The sequence below is a fragment of the Numenius arquata genome, chromosome 3, assembly GCF_964106895.1.
Source record: "Numenius arquata chromosome 3, bNumArq3.hap1.1, whole genome shotgun sequence".
Lineage (NCBI taxonomy): Eukaryota > Metazoa > Chordata > Aves > Charadriiformes > Scolopacidae > Numenius > Numenius arquata.
Window position 1 is genome coordinate 297,492 of NC_133578.1, and position 18,646 is coordinate 316,137.

Below are 18,646 nucleotides of genomic sequence, written 5' to 3' on the forward strand. Positions count from 1 at the left end.
CAAGGCTCGAAAACACTAACCTTGAATCCCACAGAGCCTGGCTTGCTATAAAGTAAATATTTTCACAAATTCATACACTAGAGTCTTCTAAAAGTGCAGTTTTTCCCAGTATTAGAAGAAAAGTTAGTCCTGTGTCTCTGAACCCAGGACAGTTAGCAAAAAGAGAAGCCCCCTGTAGAATGTCTCCTACTGCACAGTGATGACAGGAGACTTCAGATTAAATAAATTATTGCCAAACCTCCCTTTTCTTAGTTATTTCTGAGTGATAGATGATACAATGAATGGTCTCACCAGAGTTGGAGCTGTAAATATGAAGGTAACAGCAGTGGAATGTTTGAATGGTGCTTTTCTATCAAAGAACAGAGGATAACATAAAAGGGAAGAGACTTTTGTTCTAAAGCAGTTGTTGCATCTAGAGCTTTTCAGTCAACTTGGTCAGAGCAGGTTTGCTGTGAAAGCAAACTAGAGAAATGGGAATAATGTTGCAGTGTACACAAAAGTAAAAAATCGTGACAGATATTCAGAGTGCATTCATACAGTGAAGACTTGCAATCATCTTGTAGTTTTGTGCAGCTAATTATCATGTGATTTATTTATTTTTTTTTTTTTTAAATAATGGACATTCCTCCAACAAGAAATAGGAAGGTGGCACAATAAAGCTTAGCTGTTGCTCGATGAGTCTTTCCTCTAGGATTTATGGTTCTTTTGCTGGTCGAGTCACCTTTTTTTCAGTTCATTTCTGCAGATAGAATCGCTCAGCGTGTGTTGCTGCTTCTGACGATTTTCTCAAAGAGAGGTGTAGAATATTTTGCATTTATTAATTAGTTCATTCTGGTTTTGTAGAGGGATGAAGCCATGAAATTGTTAATACATTAATTTTAAGGTGAAAGCCTGGCAATTGGATAATGGCTTTCTAATAAGTCGGCTTCATAGACACGTGTGGAGGTGCTTGTGGTAGTATTGGGTCTTACTGCTTTCATCACCTGTATATACAAAGAAAAAATTTGCCTTGTATAGATTTAAAAGTGAAGAAAACTAGTTCCTGTCTCTTAAGAAGTTATCATAGACTACAGTTTGTAAGTAGAAGATGAAGTGGTATGAAAATGAGGTAAAGAACTGGATTCTTGAAAAAAAAGCAATTAAAATAGTTGGATTAGAATTGAGTAATGTGTATTTCCGAATTATGGCTGTGAAATAAAAATATCATTGGGATATTATCGCGAGGTCACACAGAGAAGTGCTTGAAAGTTTGTAGGATCGTAGGAACTGAGGTTGGAGGGGAGTTCAGGAGGCCTCTGGCTGGGGAGCAGAATCCATGTGCTGGCTCAGGCCATGTCACCCAGGCCCCTTCCCGGTCTGGTCTGGAAACCTCCAAGGACCGGGACTGCGCAGGGCAACTTGTTCCACTTCAAATAATCTACTAAGAGAGAACAGAACCAAACCACTAAAACTCAAACCAGTACTGAGAGGTCGAAACATACACTGTTGAAAAGAAGTTTCTCAGGGTCTCAGTCCAGGGGTTTACATTATTTTAGATTTGTGTACTCCGAAATCTTTTCTAAGGGAAATGCATACCACAGACTGCTAAGTTTACAGACACTGGACTTTTTTTTTGTTAAAGCCACAGATTGAAGACCTTTTCTGTAGACTGTTGATTTTTAAATTAATTTAAAAATGGGGAGTTGGGGGGAAAGAGTAACGATGAGAGTTGTTTAAAAAATGCCTTTTCTTTCTGGATGCTATTGTTGAAGTCCAGCTACGTGAAAGTTATCCTATTGTAGTTTTTTTAAAAAAAAAAACTGAAGCATTTGTCTCTAAGGCAGTCCAGAAAAGGAGAAGAGTCTTACCAACATGGAGGCTACAAAGAGCTGTAACGTTTCCAGGCCTGACTGGGGAAGTCACTTGATGTGACTGTTGACAGAAGTCAGACAAAGCATTGTAATGATTTAACTTGTTTGATCCGTGGGATTGGAAGTTAGTGGTCTAGGAGTTTTAAATGAAGTTGTGAACTTTGAAAATAGAGTGTGAGATTAGAATTAACTGCTGTGGGAAAAGATTTAGGAGTAATGTATACCTGCCATGTATACTGTGTATACATGGTATAAAGTATATGGGGTACACATGGACTAATGTATACCAGGACAGTTCTCATCCTTGTAACATACAAAACTTGATATTTTTATTTTAAGAAATGAAGCATGCCAGTGGGCTTAAACCACAGATTTTGCTCTTTCTCAGCTGTTCACAGGGATATTATACAAAACTGTTTCTATCCTGAATGTATACCACTACTTAACCTATGTTTCAGGGTTAAAAAAAAAATAAATCATAATTGCACTTAAGCCCTAAAGAAATAATTTTCAAGGAGAGCAAAAGTGGTCAATCCGAGAAGTCAGAAAAGACTGACTTACTGCCTACTCCATCCTGATACTTGTGTAGATTGTGCCTTCTTCCAGTGTATTTTTAGCGTTTAGTGTTAGATAATGAAGGTTTCACTCTAAGACTGGAAAGCATACTCACAAAGCTGGTATTTTAAACATAAAAAAAAAAGCACCGTGATGTAACAGCTTTTTTGCAGGAGTCAACTCTACCCAAACACTTGGCCCTGCTACCCTTTTAAATGCCTTTACAGAGGCAGAGACCTGGCCAAGAGATAATCAACTATTCCACGACTTGAATTACTTTATGTGCACTTGCTTGTTAGATTTAGGTTTTATGTAGACCAAACCTGTGTTTCTAGCCCTTGTCACAACGGCATTTGTATGTCATGTTTCTGAGTCTTCTGCTTCTTGTAATGTGATATCAATTCTGTTTTGATTAGTGGTGGCTGGGGAGAGTTAGTTTTAAGAGGAGTTTGGAAGAGATTTTTCTTTCCTGAGAAAATATTACTGCATTTTTTTTCAAACGCACACATTTTCTCTCTCACATATATAATTTGTAACACGGGATCTTCATTCAAAAGATTCTTTCCCTTCAGAGGGATTTGAGAGATTCTTCTTTAATTGTACTTTGTAGTTTTTTTCAGTTGTTGACTAACGAATATGTTAGAAAATGTTGTTGAAGCTGCTGCAGCAGCTACTGCAAAAGAAGACCCTGGCACTTTTAAGGAATTCCACTACGCAAATCTGCACACCATTGCTGTTTTCGCACACAAACCTATTACAAGAGCAGATATTTGCCACTTATGTGGCTGTTTAGGCTTAGCAGTGCCTTATAAAAAACTATATACATAGTCAGTTTGGTTACAAGAAACTGCAAGAAATGATTACCTAAGGGTTGCAGAATTATTCTAAACAGTTGCTGCTATAGTAAAGAACTTCAAAAATTGAAAGTTGTAGGGACTGTATCAACTCATTTGAAGTTCTTTTTCCTGGAAAACAGAAATCGCTAACCATTTAAGATGAAAGTTTAAACAGCAACAAAACCAAAAAGAGTATTAGATTGTTTTCAAAATAAGAAGTCTTTATGCCTTGCTGAAACCCTTGAATTTATGTAACAGGCAGCACAGAGTAGCCCTGTTTCTGGTTGTGAAACAACTATTTTAATAGGGATGTGTCAGAAGAAAATAGAGATTGCCTGTTTCCAATCCAGTGTCAACCACAGGGGTAAAAATCTCTTAGAGTAGGTATAGAGTAACTCTGGAGTAGCTAGAGATTCCTGTGTTAAATCGGTCACTTCATGGGGAACTGCCTCAGATCTGTGTTTGGGGTGGAGGCCGTGAGTATTCCAAGTCTGAGATTGCAGAGTGACTGAAAGCTGTTGTGCTTTTTCGTAGTTCAGGTATAGGAAGGCTGCGGAGGTAATAATGAATGTTGAAGAGTGACCTGTGAATATTGATCCTGTTTATAAGATGAGCAGTTTCATTTTTGGTGTTCACTGTCACGTAGCTTTCTATTATTTATTTTCAGAATGCGTTTAAATAAATCTGCATTGAAATCTTTACTAGAATGGCTCTAATGACTTAAGACCAGAATGGCTATAGGAAATTAATGTAATTTAGGAAGTTCCCAAGTCTTGTGTTTTCCTCTTACTCACAGATTTAGTAAATCTGCTGTAGGTTATGCACCGCAACATACTTGCAGAAATATTTAAACATATAAGAACAACTGAAGTTTGCTTTTATTTCCTTTGCGGTGCAGAATGGTGGCGAACAGTGGACACGCACTCTCGTCCTGGGGCAACTTTTTTCCCACCGCTCTTGGGAATTCCACCACTGTTTGCACCTCCGGCACAGAATCATGATTCTGCTTCATTCCACTCAAGAGCTACAGGGAAAAATAGTCGGAGCAGTACAGAAAAAGGTAATGGCTAAAGTTGTAGAGGGAATAATCGTATCAAACTTCTGCATGTGCCAAAAGATGTGGAATTTGAGGTTTACCTGTTATTGTTCTTCCCATTCCTAAACAGTTCTGTAAAAATTGATTCTGTTGGCTAAGCATGAGAGATCCAAGTACTGGCTTTCAATACTGACATACTCTTTCTGCTAATATTTTTCCCCCCTCTTTTTCCTTAGTTAGTTTGTCTGGGACTGAGTAATAGGAAAAAGTTTTCTTTTAAAGTTTGTGGTTTGATTTAGGAGGTCTTGTATTTCTCTAGTGAGTGCCGTTCCTCCACGTGGAGGGAGGAATGGCTGCGGCAGTGGGATCCTGATGAAAATAGCCTAGTGACGTGAGGACATTTTCTTGTGTTTCACACTACTATTTTATGTGGTGGTATTGCATGCGTTTTGAAAATGCAGAATACATTTGTTTGATGTTTGATCCTAGGTTTGCTCAGCTGAGAGGAGGCTGAAGGGTAACCTCATTGCTGTTGAGGGGTGACCTCATTCTCTCCTTGGTTTACTCATAAGGGGGGTGGAGAGGGAGGTGCTGGTCTCTTCTCTCTGGTTTCTGGTGACGGGACACTAGGGGATGGTTTAAAGCTGTGTCAGGGGAAGTTCATGCTGGGTATCAGGAAAATGTTGTTCCCCGAGAGGCTGAGCAAGCTTGCTAGGGGTGGTCATGGCTCTAAGCTGGCCTGTGTTCAAGAAGCGTTTGGAAAATGCTCTTAGGTCTTTAACTTGTAAGTTGCGTGGAGTTAGGAGCTGGACTTGATGATCCTTATTTATTCCTTCCAACTCAGAATATTCTATTCTGTGATTCTATGATGCTCAAACAAAGCTTTTTAAAAATAGTTTGGTAGGTTTTAGGACCTGCTGCGTGTTTCAGAACCCATCTAATAGTAGTCTTGGGGGGTTGCAGAGTAGCGAGTTCATGTAGTTAGGGAGTGTTAGAAAACAGAAGTCATCTTTACGGATCGGTAGGCAGGCTTGAATGGGGTTGTTATTTCAAATAGCATTCTCACGACTTTTCCCCTACCTCATTTTACACATTGCAAAACTCATAAAATATCTTGAGCTTCAGGTGGTTTTCTTTGGAGCTGGTTAATACTTCAAGATTGTAAACAAATTTTTCTGAGACATAGATATCCGAATGTATATTTTGTGTCGTCTTTCTTCAAAATCTTATTTTTCTGCCCCTTACTAAACTCAAGCCCAAATGGGCAATTTCGGGTTTTGGAGTTTTTTTATCCTTACAGCGTTTAGTGTGTTTGCCCTTTAAATCATGGGTGCTCTGCATGTGTTAATAACTTAATGAGCAAATCAAAGTGACTCTTGGATGGCAAACTTCTGGTATATGTTGGGAGTAACCTGTGAGTAGTTCAGTATCTTGTTACAGGTTGATGGAAGCCAGGTGAGTGTGACTGTAAAGTCTCAAAGAAAGTATCTGCTGCTTCAGATTTTTTTAAATGTCACTTTGTAAATCTGTCCTCTTTAGGTATAAATGGGTCACTGAATGGGAACAGTACTACTGCCGTGTCGGGTGTCAGCACATCTGTACTGTCCACTAGCATCGCATCATCTGCAGGACAGGTGAAAGCTGTGACCCCAGGAGCAGGAGGCCGCAAATACAACCAGGAGCAAAGCAAAGCTCAGCTTTTGGACACTAGAGCTGACAAAATCAAAGATAAGGTAAATATAGAAAAAAATGGTTAAGATTCAGACAAAAAATTGACATGGTAAGTGCTCTGGTTGTGCACACAGCAGCATTTTTAAGTATTCTCTCCCAGTACAAAATGTTTTAGGTTTTTCTTATTATTATTCATTAGGACAAGATCTGTACCCTTGTCTCTGTGGTTGTTTTTTTTGTGGTTGGTCTTTTCTTGTGTTTGTTTATGAACCAAAAGCTACCATTATCACTCATTCCACCAGTTAGTAACTGTATGCAATGACATATTTTTATTTAATTTATATAATTAAAAAAATAAGGTATATTATTTCTAACGCCAATATTTGATATTATATTACAGTATAAGTATTTGTATTATAAATTACAACCTATTATAAATTATGTCTGCTTAATTATGTTTTCATGTAACTTAAAATATAAAAAATTTCAGAAACAAATGAAATTTTTAGACTTTAATAAAAGAAAAATGCTTTTCTGGGAGTAATTCCTATTTATCAGAAGAAAGAAGTATTATTAATGGCTGTGATTCAGCAAAAAACTTAGACAACGATCTAATATGAAAGACGCGAGTAGTCTCGGTGATCAGTAAACCTCCTTATATATTGCTTACTGTCAGAATAGAAGTTTCAGGGAGTTATTCCCTACTGGCGGCCAACTAGGCTAAAATACTTTTACATCTTGATATTTATTTATATTTTTATTTTGTGAGTGAATTGAGCCTATCACTTGCTTTCTCTTTCTGTTACTGCATTATATTCAGCTCCCAAATCTGAGTGTTCTTAGGTGAGAGGTTGGCATTTTCAAAGGACACTTGGTGTTTGCATGTATCTGCATAAAAATAGCTGTTAGCACTAAAATGGTTAATTATATTTGTGTAGAGATACAATGTTCAATCTATTGACAATAGGGAAATTATTAACATATTAAAGAACATTTTCCCTCAAAGCGTTATTCATATGTTCAGCAGTTGACAATTTTTAAGGTATTAAAGTAGTTACAGGTATTTGGGAAATCTTTGACTTTTCAGTCAGGCTTAAATATTAGAAATGGCTCTTTCCTTTCTAAAATGCTGCTTTTGTCCTGGATATCTCTGTGCAAAATGTAAATTTTATTTCTATGGTGCAGAGGTAAAGCTTTTTCCAGATAATGTCTCTGCATTTCTGGCTATTGCTGCAGTTATGCAGAATACCTTTTAGTGTTGCAGTTATGCAATACTACCTTTTAGCGTCTCCAAGTATGTTCCCAAAAGTTTCTATCATAAGTAAATGAGCAAACTCTTTTCTGTTCACTTTTTGGCTGTCTTATTAAGAAAGCAGAGCTGGTTAAACTAATTACTTGATACTATGATTGTTGCTGAACATTTCACCGCTTTTTGCTTTTTTTTTCCAAATCTTGATCAGAATGTTTGTCAGCATTGTTATCTTCTCCTTCATGTTGCCGTTTGTCTTTTCTGTATCCTTGATACATTCTCTTTTGATGTGGGTACTGATTTCAGACTCCAGTTTCAATTTGCTAAATGCTGAGTTGCTTTAAAACAATGTGCGCAATCAATTAGTGTACTCATTTCTCAAATTTCTTCAGTTTTGTATCTTAACATTTCAATCGTTTATATAATGCAGATAAAACTGTTGACAACCTGGAATTTGCTTCCTAAATTTTTGTAGTAATCTTTGTAATACTGAAGTAGAGTTTTGTTCCTGGTCTTATTTGATATGCTGACATTCTAGGTATTCCTCTAATCCTTATTCTTAACTTCTAGTCCTCTGAAACTTTTTGAGGTAATTGGTATTTGTCAGTGTAATGACTTGAATAAGCTTTCCAATCAAAACATACGGCATACTCTAAATGAGAACTCCAACATGAGGAGAATATCAAGAGATTTGATTTAATATATAAACAAATCATCAGTATTTTTATTTCCGTATGTTAGCACAAAGCCACAACTGGAACCGAAGGCAGAGGAATAAGCAGGGGACAGTAGGCACATGGAGTATTTTGTGCTGGGCTTTGTCCAAGTGATGTTAAATTTCAAAGTGTAACAACACTTGCCTCTTTTTCGAAAGAGCATGGTTTATTTTAAAACATTTTAGTTACACTTCTCTAAATGTTCCTTTCTTTAGGGTTTTATTTTTTTGGTATCCATCTGCTGATTTCTTCAATCATAATGTACTTTTGAGTATTTTGTTTGTTTGTTTGTGTTTGGTTGGGTTTTTGTTTTGTTTTTTTAAAAAAAGGCAAAGCTGATACCAGGCTGTTTTTACGGTTGGTTAAAATCTGAAGAGTTCCTTTTTCTGCAATGTTTTATTCCTGACTGAATTCTAGTTTGGCTTTCCTACCATCTTGGGGAATCCTACCGTGCAGTCTGGTAGTAACTTGTATTATATACATTTTTTTGCCTTTAGTGTGTGAAAACCCACTTCTGAGTTGACAGAAGCATCTGATCTTCAAAGCTGTTGTTATTGGAAGTTCCCATCCAGTTCCTTTTGTCTGGCACGCGTATTTGATCATTCATAGGGGTATATTTAACAGACAATGATAAACTGGAATCTGTCTGAAACATGAGTTTAAAATTGTGCCAGATCCTCACTCATCACTGTATATTTGCGGCATAGCACGTTAGGTCTGTTGAGCATAACGATGTTGTATTGAAGATAGATGTCATCGTGATGATCTGATGTACTATCCATGACTATTTAACGTATAAAAATCTGGTAACTGCGTTACCTTTTTGCTTTGCTGTGGTGGTAACTGTGTTGATAACTTTAGCGTGCTTTAATTGTCTCCTTTTAAGCCTGCCTTGTTTGTGGCTAAGATAAAACTGAATAAGCAGATAGATACACTTTATAAATAATCGTTCATCTGAATGTGCTGCTTTGGCCTCACAAAAATAAAGTAAAACTGCCTGCCCCTCTGTTTGATTGCATTAGTGAGTTTCTAGGATGAGGAAGGTGGGCAGGATTTTTGCACTGGTAAAGCAGCATTTCCAGGGAAAGAAGGCATAACTGGTGAACCTGAGTCTCTTTGGCATAGAGGAAGTCCCTGACCAGTATGGGCAGCTGGCAAGATGGGAATCCACTCCATGACCTTGCTCTGGGGGCTTTTACTGTCCTGGATTCCAGAATTAGCATCAGGATACCAGGCTATTAACTGGAGCTACATCCTGTACCTTTAATATCTCTTCTTGGGAATTACCATGTTTTATTTCCTTTATAAACTTCAGTGCTTTGAAATCAGGACTAAAATGTTTTTAAACTGTCACTTTAGTCACTTTTTTTATGAGACTGTCCCACTGGGTCTTTAAGGTTGGGCTACTTTTCATGGTACATGTGTTCAGTCTAGATTATTGCTTTCTGAACAATGGACATTCTCCATTAGATAACCATCAGCAGATTTGCTAAGAGCAGCGAACCAAAATCAAGTATGAAATTTATTTTAATTGAACCCACTCTTGCTTCAACTTTTATGACTATATTGTTTCTAATAAAGGAACTAGTCAAAGTGAAATTTGCTCTAAGAATAATTTTGTACTGAGTGTATTTCTTGAAGAGTCTTTTATTCTCTTTTTCTAAATAATGTATTTTTTGACATAAATAACTGCCTGGTCTTACATATGTCTTCAGAAGTCTAATGCTCTCTTTTTTCTTTCTACTGTATTTCAAATGAAGTAAAACAGTACTTACCTTTTGGTCTGGACATTTCCTTCTCTTTCTTGACTATTTTCTTTTGTATCAGCAAGGTTTTGGAATGTCTTTCAAGTATTTTTTGTTATTCTAAGTGTCTTTATGGGGAGATTGTGCCTTACATTACATGACTTAGTCTGAATTATTTCTGCTGTATGCAGTTTACTGCCCCTGCCCCCCTTGCCTTTTGTGCTGGATTTGATAGAAACTTCTCCATCAAGATTAATCCTTTGTATCCACTAAATGCACAAATTTAAGTTTTCCCTATCATTACATTTTCTCTAAGCTACTTATTTGCCATCCCTTCTTGTGAAATCCTACTAATCCAGCTTCTTTGTATTGGTTTTATCTATGTCAAAAGGTTCTATTTGTTCATGAAGTAAAAACTCCCCGGGAAGCGGTTGTGTTTCACAATGTAGTGAAGTGCCTGATTTGTTTTGAAGCATTTGATTGCTTATAAGGTACACTAAATTTTATGTCAAAATTAGCTGTCCCTTTTCTTAATTGAGGTAGATCTGTGTGAATCAGAGTTGTGTGTCAGATGTTGCTTGGCACTTGCCACCTCATTTTTTACAAGAATGTTCCTTCTTGACTTCTCTTGGTGTGATAATTTTCTTGCGTTCTTGTCTGCAGTGTGGAAAGATAGATTTGTAAGGTACAGCAACTAACACATTTTGTGAAGGTAGACGGACAGCAAAAGTTTTCAAGTGTTGATGGGTGGAAGTAACCACTGTCAGCTAAGTAACCCATTGACACGCTTATCCTTTTCCAGACTCTTAGGTGCATCTCTTAAGAAGCTGAAGTTACGAATATGTATTTCATCAGCACCATGAACAAACTGGGTATTTCTGATTTTAGTAATATTGCAGTGTTTTTGGTGTTTCCCTTTCTGCATACAGAGATAAATGAAGAACCATGAAGGGGAAAAACTAGAATAGAATCCTAGAGATGTGATTCGGGAAGGCATTGTTACTTTTACTGCTTCAGATCATGGCCTTGTCCTTCATTTTATGATCTTAACCTTCACGAAGAGATATTCTGTGTCTGTGCCAAATATTAGACAGGAAGATACTTAAGTATGATGTAAAGGACACCAGTAATGAAACATATAGGACCTACCATAGACTGGCACAGTTATTTAGAACTATTATTTTTAAGTGTCTGCATAAATTCAGATTGTTGTCCCTCATGAAGTATCAATTGACACTTATCTGAATTGATTAGTGAAACAATAAATCCAAATAAATACACTTAACTTCTTAGGATTTTCCAACAGTAAGCAATGCGTGTGACAGTATGTAGAAGGTACGACGATATGAAATGTTACTGTGTTCATCACAGGAATCAATAAAGAGAACTCTATCCCATCCAAAACCAGTACACCCAGTTGTAAGAATAAATTTGTTATGTTCTCCCACTAATTTAACTGATTTTTTTCTTCCTAAGACAAGGATCTTTGACATAATATTGCTCTTTTTAGCCTCTTGTTTTATAACAAGACTTTTGCTGTCCACCTATCCTCCTTTTGACTAGTTTTAACCACAGTTCCCTTGGTGACTCCACGTGCCCTGTTGAGATGCTCCATAACACTTTGCTGCAGCCGCCTGATATCTGTAATCTTGTTTCACACATTTCCCTACCTTCCAGCGTCATGCTGCAAGCTCTCTTTAACCATTAAATAGGCTTTAATACCGTAATACATACTTTCATGTCTCTCTCACACAGCTACCGTGATAGTGCTCAGGTCCCACATGTACCTCCTTCAGGTGTGTCGGTAAAATACGTCCATTTCGGTTCGCTCCCCAAAAAGCTAACTTTCTTCATCCATTGTGCTTTAAAATCCAGTCTTGCCTTTCTTCTTTGTCTATGTTCTTGTTTGCTGCTTCTTTTACTTTCACCTTCTGTCTGCAAATTTGTTTTTTCCGAGAATGTAAAGATTATACAGTTGTCAGAGTATTTCAGCAGATTTTTGGTCCATTTTTCAGAAGCAAATCCCAGAAGCCATTTGACGAGCGTATTCTTTTCAGTCTTCAAAATGTTACATTGCTGAACAGTGCATACTGTAAAATTACAAGTTAAATAATGTAGTTAAATGAATATGTCACTGGAACAAACCGATGAGTCTAGTATGTATTGTTCTTTCTATGTTAGTTTGCAATAAAGCTCTTGGTTTTAAGTTTTTTTGGAAGGAGTACATTCTGTGGAGGCTTGCTAGACCTGAATTCCAGGCTGATTTCTTTTTTATTTTAAAGATTATGCATAATAATAACATGATATAACAGATTAAAGCTGAACCATTAATAAAGCATTCGTCTTCATGGTAGAAGCCCAGAAAAAAAGCAGTGGAAAGTTCTAGTAACAGCGACAGTGACTCGGGCTCCTCTTCAGACACCTCAAGTGAAGGCGTAAGTAGCAGTGACTCCGATGACCTAGAGGAGGATGAAGAGGAGGAGGAGGAGGACCAGAGTGCTGAAGAGAGTGAAGATGATGAATCTGATTCTGAAAATGAAGCACATCACAAAAACAAGAACAAGGTATGACGCCTCACCCTGCTTTCACTGAAAGCTGTTTGTGAAAAATAAACCTGTTCACGTTTGTATCAGTGAGAAGTTAACTACACATTAATGAATGCTAAGAATACTCTTTTTGGTTTTGCTTCAGGGTTTTCTGGGTTTTTTTTGGTTTTTTTTTTTTTCTTCCTTTGTGTGCGTGCATCCGCTACAGGCTAGGAGATAAACAGTTGGTAGACTTACTTTCGTTAGAAAGTGGGAAATACACAGAAACTTTGTGTGCAACACAGTGTATTGAAAATAGATCTCTCTATAGGTATGGCTTTGGCAGTTGCTTTCTTTCTGTCAGAGTGGATACTTTTCCTGGTTGCCAATAGAAGAACAAGATTGGAATCTTTGGTATCCTGTTAGGTTTTCAGTCAGAAATACATTTAAAAACAACCGTGGTTTAGTATTACTCCTCTACTAAGCATTGTCTTCACATGCTGAAACTGTCTGGGGAAAAAAAAGCCCTAAACAATATATGGCAAGATTGATTTTATTATTGTTCATCCTCTGGCAAGAATAGTGTAATTGTTTCCTGAGGACTGATGATGTGTTTGTTTGGTTTTTTTTTAATAAATTCTTTAAATGATTTAATATGAACGGTCAAAAATACATATTTTGCAGGTGCTAATGCATAGTGGTGTAACAGATATGAAAAATGATGGACAAAAACCACATGAAAAGTCCCAAGAAAAAAGAACACACCAGCAGATACCTCTTGTGTCTGATTCCCAGACTCACTCATCATTCCAGTCCCAGCAGAAGCAGCCTCAGGTTTTGTCACAGCAGCTTCCATTTATTTTCCAAAGCTCTCAGGCAAAGGAGGAATCTGTGAACAAACACACAAGTGTAATACAGTCTACGGGATTGGTTCCCAATGTGAAACCTTTGTCTTTGGTACATCAAGCCAAAAAGGAAACCTATTTAAAACTCATAGTTCCTTCCCCTGATCTACTCAAAGCAGGGAATAAAAATACCTCTGAAGAATCTATCTCTTTGACCAGCGATGTAAGATCAAAACGGGTGAGTGAAAAATCACTGTTTTTTTGATTATTTGCAAGCGTTGCCTGCTTAACAAGATACAGCATTGTGCTACGAAGATCTTTTAAATATGTTTTAAAAATATATGTATATTATTTTCGTGTCATATTTTTTGATGTGTTGTTAGAGTTGATATGGATTTCTGAATGATGTAAACTAACTAAATTGTGTGGATAATAGATGTTCTGAACTGTAGTGGTTGTTTTTTTGGTGGGGGGTGTGTGTGTGTGGGGGGGGGGGGGGATGGGTTTGTTGTTCTTATTTGTTTGCTGGTTTTTTTTTTTCTAAAGAGCAGCAAATATTAGGCTTTAATTTTAGAGATGCTTCACTATACATTAAAAGTGCCCTGAACTATTCTATAGCTTTATCTCTGAGAAGAGTCATCTACCTGGTGCATGTGCATGTCTGCATACCCTAATGTACACCTGATGTAATCATATACACAACTTACTGTCACATAATGCCAAACTTGAGTTTTGAGCTCACCACCACATAGTGGAACTCTGCTGAAAGCAATCAGTGAGATTAATGGGTACAAAGAAAGCAAAGGGTTTTGTCATGCATCTCTTAAGGAAAGTGAACAGCTAAAACCGGTATCAAAATAAGAGAAGTACTCATGGGTAAATTGGGTGGGCTGGATATTTTTCCTGTGCTTCTCTTGAGTTTGTCAGAAGGCTGATTTAATACTTCCCATATCTAGTATGTAAGCATGGCTTCGCTTTGTTTCAAGTTGGATAGTTTTAAGTCAAAGTAATTAAAACTACCTATTTTAATTATGATTTTAAACAAAGTAGCTGAAAGCCTTTCTAAAAAAATATTCGATTTTAATATTGGGGTTTGTTTGCTCTTTAAAGACATGAGGTTATTCACGCACTGATAGCTAATTAAAACTCAGTATGGCCATTGCAATAAATTTGATCTTTTTACTGGTCAGGACTCCATAGTATGTTTACATGTGTCTGGCTTAACAGTTCTGTAGCTTACCAAAATTCTTTGTAGATTCTCAATTTGTTTATTTTTTTAATAGTGATTATGGTGACTAGTGATGAGTTTTCATAATTTCTATTCAGTTAGATGTGAATGGGGATTAGAAGAGAAAAAAAATCTAGCATTTTAAAATGTTAGGTTTGGGGGGTGTGTGTGTATACAAATAACTACATTAAAAAGTACATTTACCAAGGCAAGTTTCATTATTAAAAATAAACTTTGTTTCAAACTAAGTAGTATTGGTGAGGAGTGAACTGAGCTCTGATTCCCAGCTAACTCACAGTCCTCAGAGGGGGTTGAAAACTATTTTTATCACATAGTTTTTTGTTCCTAGACAAGAAGAGAAATGCTATTTTTCCTTTCAACTCCCAGTTAATTCATAGAATTCAAATAAGTTACATGGAATGGTTAAATAAATCATAATTATGAAAAAATATGTCTTTGCCATTGGAGGAGGCTTCTGCTGTCAAAGTTATGTTACGAGTCTTTTAGCTGATGATACAGCACCTGTTTAGTGGTTTGATTTCTTTAAACCTTTTACTGGCAACATGCACTGTGTGAATATTTATTTTTACAGATTTTCCTAATTTCATAATCAGTTTTAAATGTTAGTAACTTCAAAAATGTGTTGTATTTAACCTTATATTGTAAAATTGATTTAAACTGTACTATCTTTATCCATTCTATGATTTTTTTTTTTTTCTGTCAAAGATGATGTATTTTCTTTTTCCTTGGAAGAATCTTGAGACTAAAGACAGTGTAAGCTTTAAGTGCATTTCTGAGCCACTTCTGATTTAAGTTTTACCTGAAGAACTTTCAAGTACTACTTCTTCAGAGTTAAACTAGCATATCACAGTACTCCTGAGTAATACCTTTTTCCCCATGGTTTTGATAAATTTTTTTCTATACTAAGAGCCTTCTATTGGTTTACTGCTAGGATTGTAGCCATCAGTGTGTTGTATTTACCTTGTGCTTTAAAATTAACGAATCACTAACACAGTGACTAACACACTAACGAATCACAAAACAGTGAGTGTTTTGACACTCACTAATGAGACTTCATCTGCTGAAATGAGTAATAAGCAGGGATTTCCTATGCCAGTACGAGTAGTTTTTTTTTTAAATTTTATTTCTTCAAGATGCTAAATATCTTAATGAAAATCACTTCTAGAGTGATGTAGCTCCTCTACATAATGTACATCAGCTTCACCTTTAGTTCAATTTTTTTTTCTTACTGTATTTATGGTGAAAATCACGAGAGAGACTTACATAACTTGTAGTTACTCATCTCTTCTGTTGTAGGTAGCTCCTGCTTTCCACCTACTAAAAATAGCTTAGCAGATGTTTAACGTTTCATAGAGTTCACCTGCTTGAACACTTAAAAAAAAGAAAGAAAAAAAAAATTAAGAAAAAAAAATCCACATTTTATTCCTCTGTCTTCTTATTTCTTTAGGAACAATATAAACAGACATTCCCAGCAGCACAGCTAAAGAAACAGGAATCATCTAAGAACCTGAAGAAGGTTATTGCGGCATTGTCAAGCCCCAAACCAACATCTACTTCACCAGCTCATCAAAAACTCACGTCCTTGGAAAACAACCATTCTAATCCATTCCTGACAAATGCACTTTTAGGTAATCACCAACCCAATGGAGTTATTCAGAGCGTCATCCAGGAGGCTCCTCTTGCACTTACTACAAAACTGAAATCCCAGACCAAGATCAATGAAAATGTAGCCATTTCTGGTAGTGCCCCCTTCTCTTTGCCAGTAAACTTGAGCGCTTGTGGGAAAAAAACAGCTGGTAACCGGACTCCTGTTATGCCCTCTACCTCTCCTGTGTTACCTGGTTCAGGAAAGGATAAACCAGTCAGCAATAACGCAGTAAATGCAGTAAAAACCCAGCACCGCCTTCATTCTGCAAAACTGGTGGTGGAGCAATTCAGAGGGGTAGACTCAGATGCCCCCAGCAGTAAGGACTCTGACGACTCAAATGATGACGACGACGACGACGAAGATGAAGATGAGGATGATGAAGATGATGATTCTGATGATAGCCAATCAGGTGGTTTAACCTTTTTAATAGGAAAAGCAGAAACTTTATTTTTTGAGTGTTGAAAATATGCATTTCTGACCATATTTTAAAATAGGGGTAGGAAATTTTTGGGCAGCATGGCCTGCACAGTGTCCTGCAGATATCCTGGAAAGTAGCGCATGTCTTCCAGTCCCCCATTGTGTGGTATCCAAAGTCATGCTTTAGGTATTCTGATTAGTTGGTCATATGGCAAGTGTACTTTCAGCTCTTCTGGTAAGATGGCTCTGGAAAGGTTGTTGGAGACCTACCTTCCAGAGTAGCCACCCAGCCTACAGCTCACGTACTGCTTCTGTGGCTAGGTACCCAGGGTGGGGATGGGGAGAATAGGCTGGTTGGTGGTTAATTATTCTGGCAGGCAGAGCCCATCTACAGAATGGGCTTCCCCAACCACGGAGTGACTAAACAAGGCCTTCAAATTGTCAAAAGTAGCAAGAAAATCATGTTTCTAGGCTTCATTAAGGAGCACAATAGTCAATGAGCAAGATTAGAGAAAAGTACCAGGACAGTTGTAGGGGCTGCAGTGTTCATAGATAGCGTTCAGACTACTATTTTAAAGGATCTTAGGCAATTCAGAAAGACAAGGCCCATTTGAAAGCATTTATTGTATTCCCAGTCGCTCCTTTCCCCCCATGTGCTGATATCCCTAGCATCCAGCTCTACCGTCATCATTCTCTTTCCCCTTCTCATCCACAGACCCTATACTAATCCTCTTTTTCTTTTCCCTCACAGACGTAGCCTATCTTCAGTTCCTTATCCTGTCTACCCTTTCTCTCTAACTCGTCCTTTGCCATGATAGCCACACTTCCAAATCTGACACCTTTCAGCCTGTACTCAGTTCCATCGTTGCCTCCTCTTCACGCCAGATTTCACCACCTACGGATGCCCTTCCCTGTGGCAGTGTTCAGCCACTGCCGGGCTCGCAGGGGGTGTCCTCAGTGTAGGTCATTCTGGGGTAAACAACCTCTTAAAATATTCAGCCTCTGTCTCTTGTCTCCTCATGGGAAAAATAAGAATTCCATTTGAAACAAAAGTGCATTATCATGCCAAATTACTTTATGCTGTCATATTTGTAGTCATTTTAAAGTGTAGGTAGTTAATTATAACCTTCTATTTATACTCAAGGATGTTTTTAAAAAATATTAAAGTCAGAAAAGCTTGTTATTAAATAAGACAAAAGACTTTACCAAGTGTTAGAACTTTAATGTATTTGCCATTACTTATCAAGTCATAATGTACCTTTTGCCACACTTCTTTGAACAGAGTCTGACAGTAATTCAGAGTCAGATACAGAAGGGTCTGAGGATGAAGATGACGAGGATGATAAAGATCAAGATGAATCGGATACAGACACTGAGGGAGAAAAAACTCCACTGAAACTGAATAAAACGTCCTCCTCTGTGAAGAGCTCTTCTGTTGGTCACGCAGCTCACTCTACCCCTCTCCATCTCCAAGCAGCCAAGACCCCAAGCTCTGCGCCAGCTGCCTTGTGTGCTGAGTCCCAGCCCACGGCGTTTCTTGGGACAGCACCACCTGCTCTTACACCAAGTACACACTGTGGTATCTGGATGTTTTTTATTTTACTGCAATGTAACGTCTAAGTGGCATGTGCTGTAAAAATAGTTATAAAGGTAGTACCAGTTTAGACACTGATAACAAGAGAGATCTCAACATAAGAAGGAAAACTTTTACAGTAAGAACAACCATTCACTGCCACAACCTCCCTGTTGCGGGAGGTATTCAAGACACAGTTGCACAGGGTGCCAGGTGATCTCATCCAGGCTCCTATTCCGTGAAAGGCTGGACCAGATAGTCTTCTGGGATCCCTTCCAGCCTGGGCTGTTCTCTGGTTCTGTGATCTTTTGACGGGTGTTTGCAACAGACAGTAAAATCAGTCAGCAGAACTGCAAGTTCTCAAGACCTGAATGGTACGCTTAGTCCAGGATATTTTAGCTCATATAATTATTTGAGAGAAGGTAGGGTGAGATAGCCAGAGTTGATATTTATTACATTAAAACTCTTTGTTATTTCCTATTTGTTATTTATAATTTTATTCTAAACTACTTATTTAATCCTAATTCCTATGCATTATAGCTTGCATTCTGAATCTTCTATTTCTGCCCCTTCCTCAACAAATTTAATAACTGTATTTAGTTAAAATACAATTTTATTCATTATTCTTTCAAATTTCTCAGCAGAATTTATGGATTACATGCAAGGAATTATTTTTAAAAGGTTCATGAAAAGTACAGTTAGCATTTGCCTGAGTCACGGAATTCCAGAGT

The 18,646-nt window shown here is 37.4% G+C and overlaps 1 protein-coding gene across 1 annotated transcript in view; it reads left to right on the forward strand.

The window, feature by feature from the left end:
- Nucleotides 1-18,646, forward strand: part of BAZ2B (bromodomain adjacent to zinc finger domain 2B) — a 138,801-nt gene that overhangs the window by 74,902 nt on the left and 45,253 nt on the right. The window contains exons 4-9 of the mRNA XM_074144712.1: nt 4,140-4,301; nt 5,817-6,010; nt 12,013-12,222; nt 12,868-13,266; nt 15,725-16,334; nt 17,625-17,921. Of these exons, the coding sequence (XP_074000813.1) occupies nt 4,140-4,301; nt 5,817-6,010; nt 12,013-12,222; nt 12,868-13,266; nt 15,725-16,334; nt 17,625-17,921 (1,872 nt within the window). The remainder of the gene's footprint in view (nt 1-4,139; nt 4,302-5,816; nt 6,011-12,012; nt 12,223-12,867; nt 13,267-15,724; nt 16,335-17,624; nt 17,922-18,646) is intronic.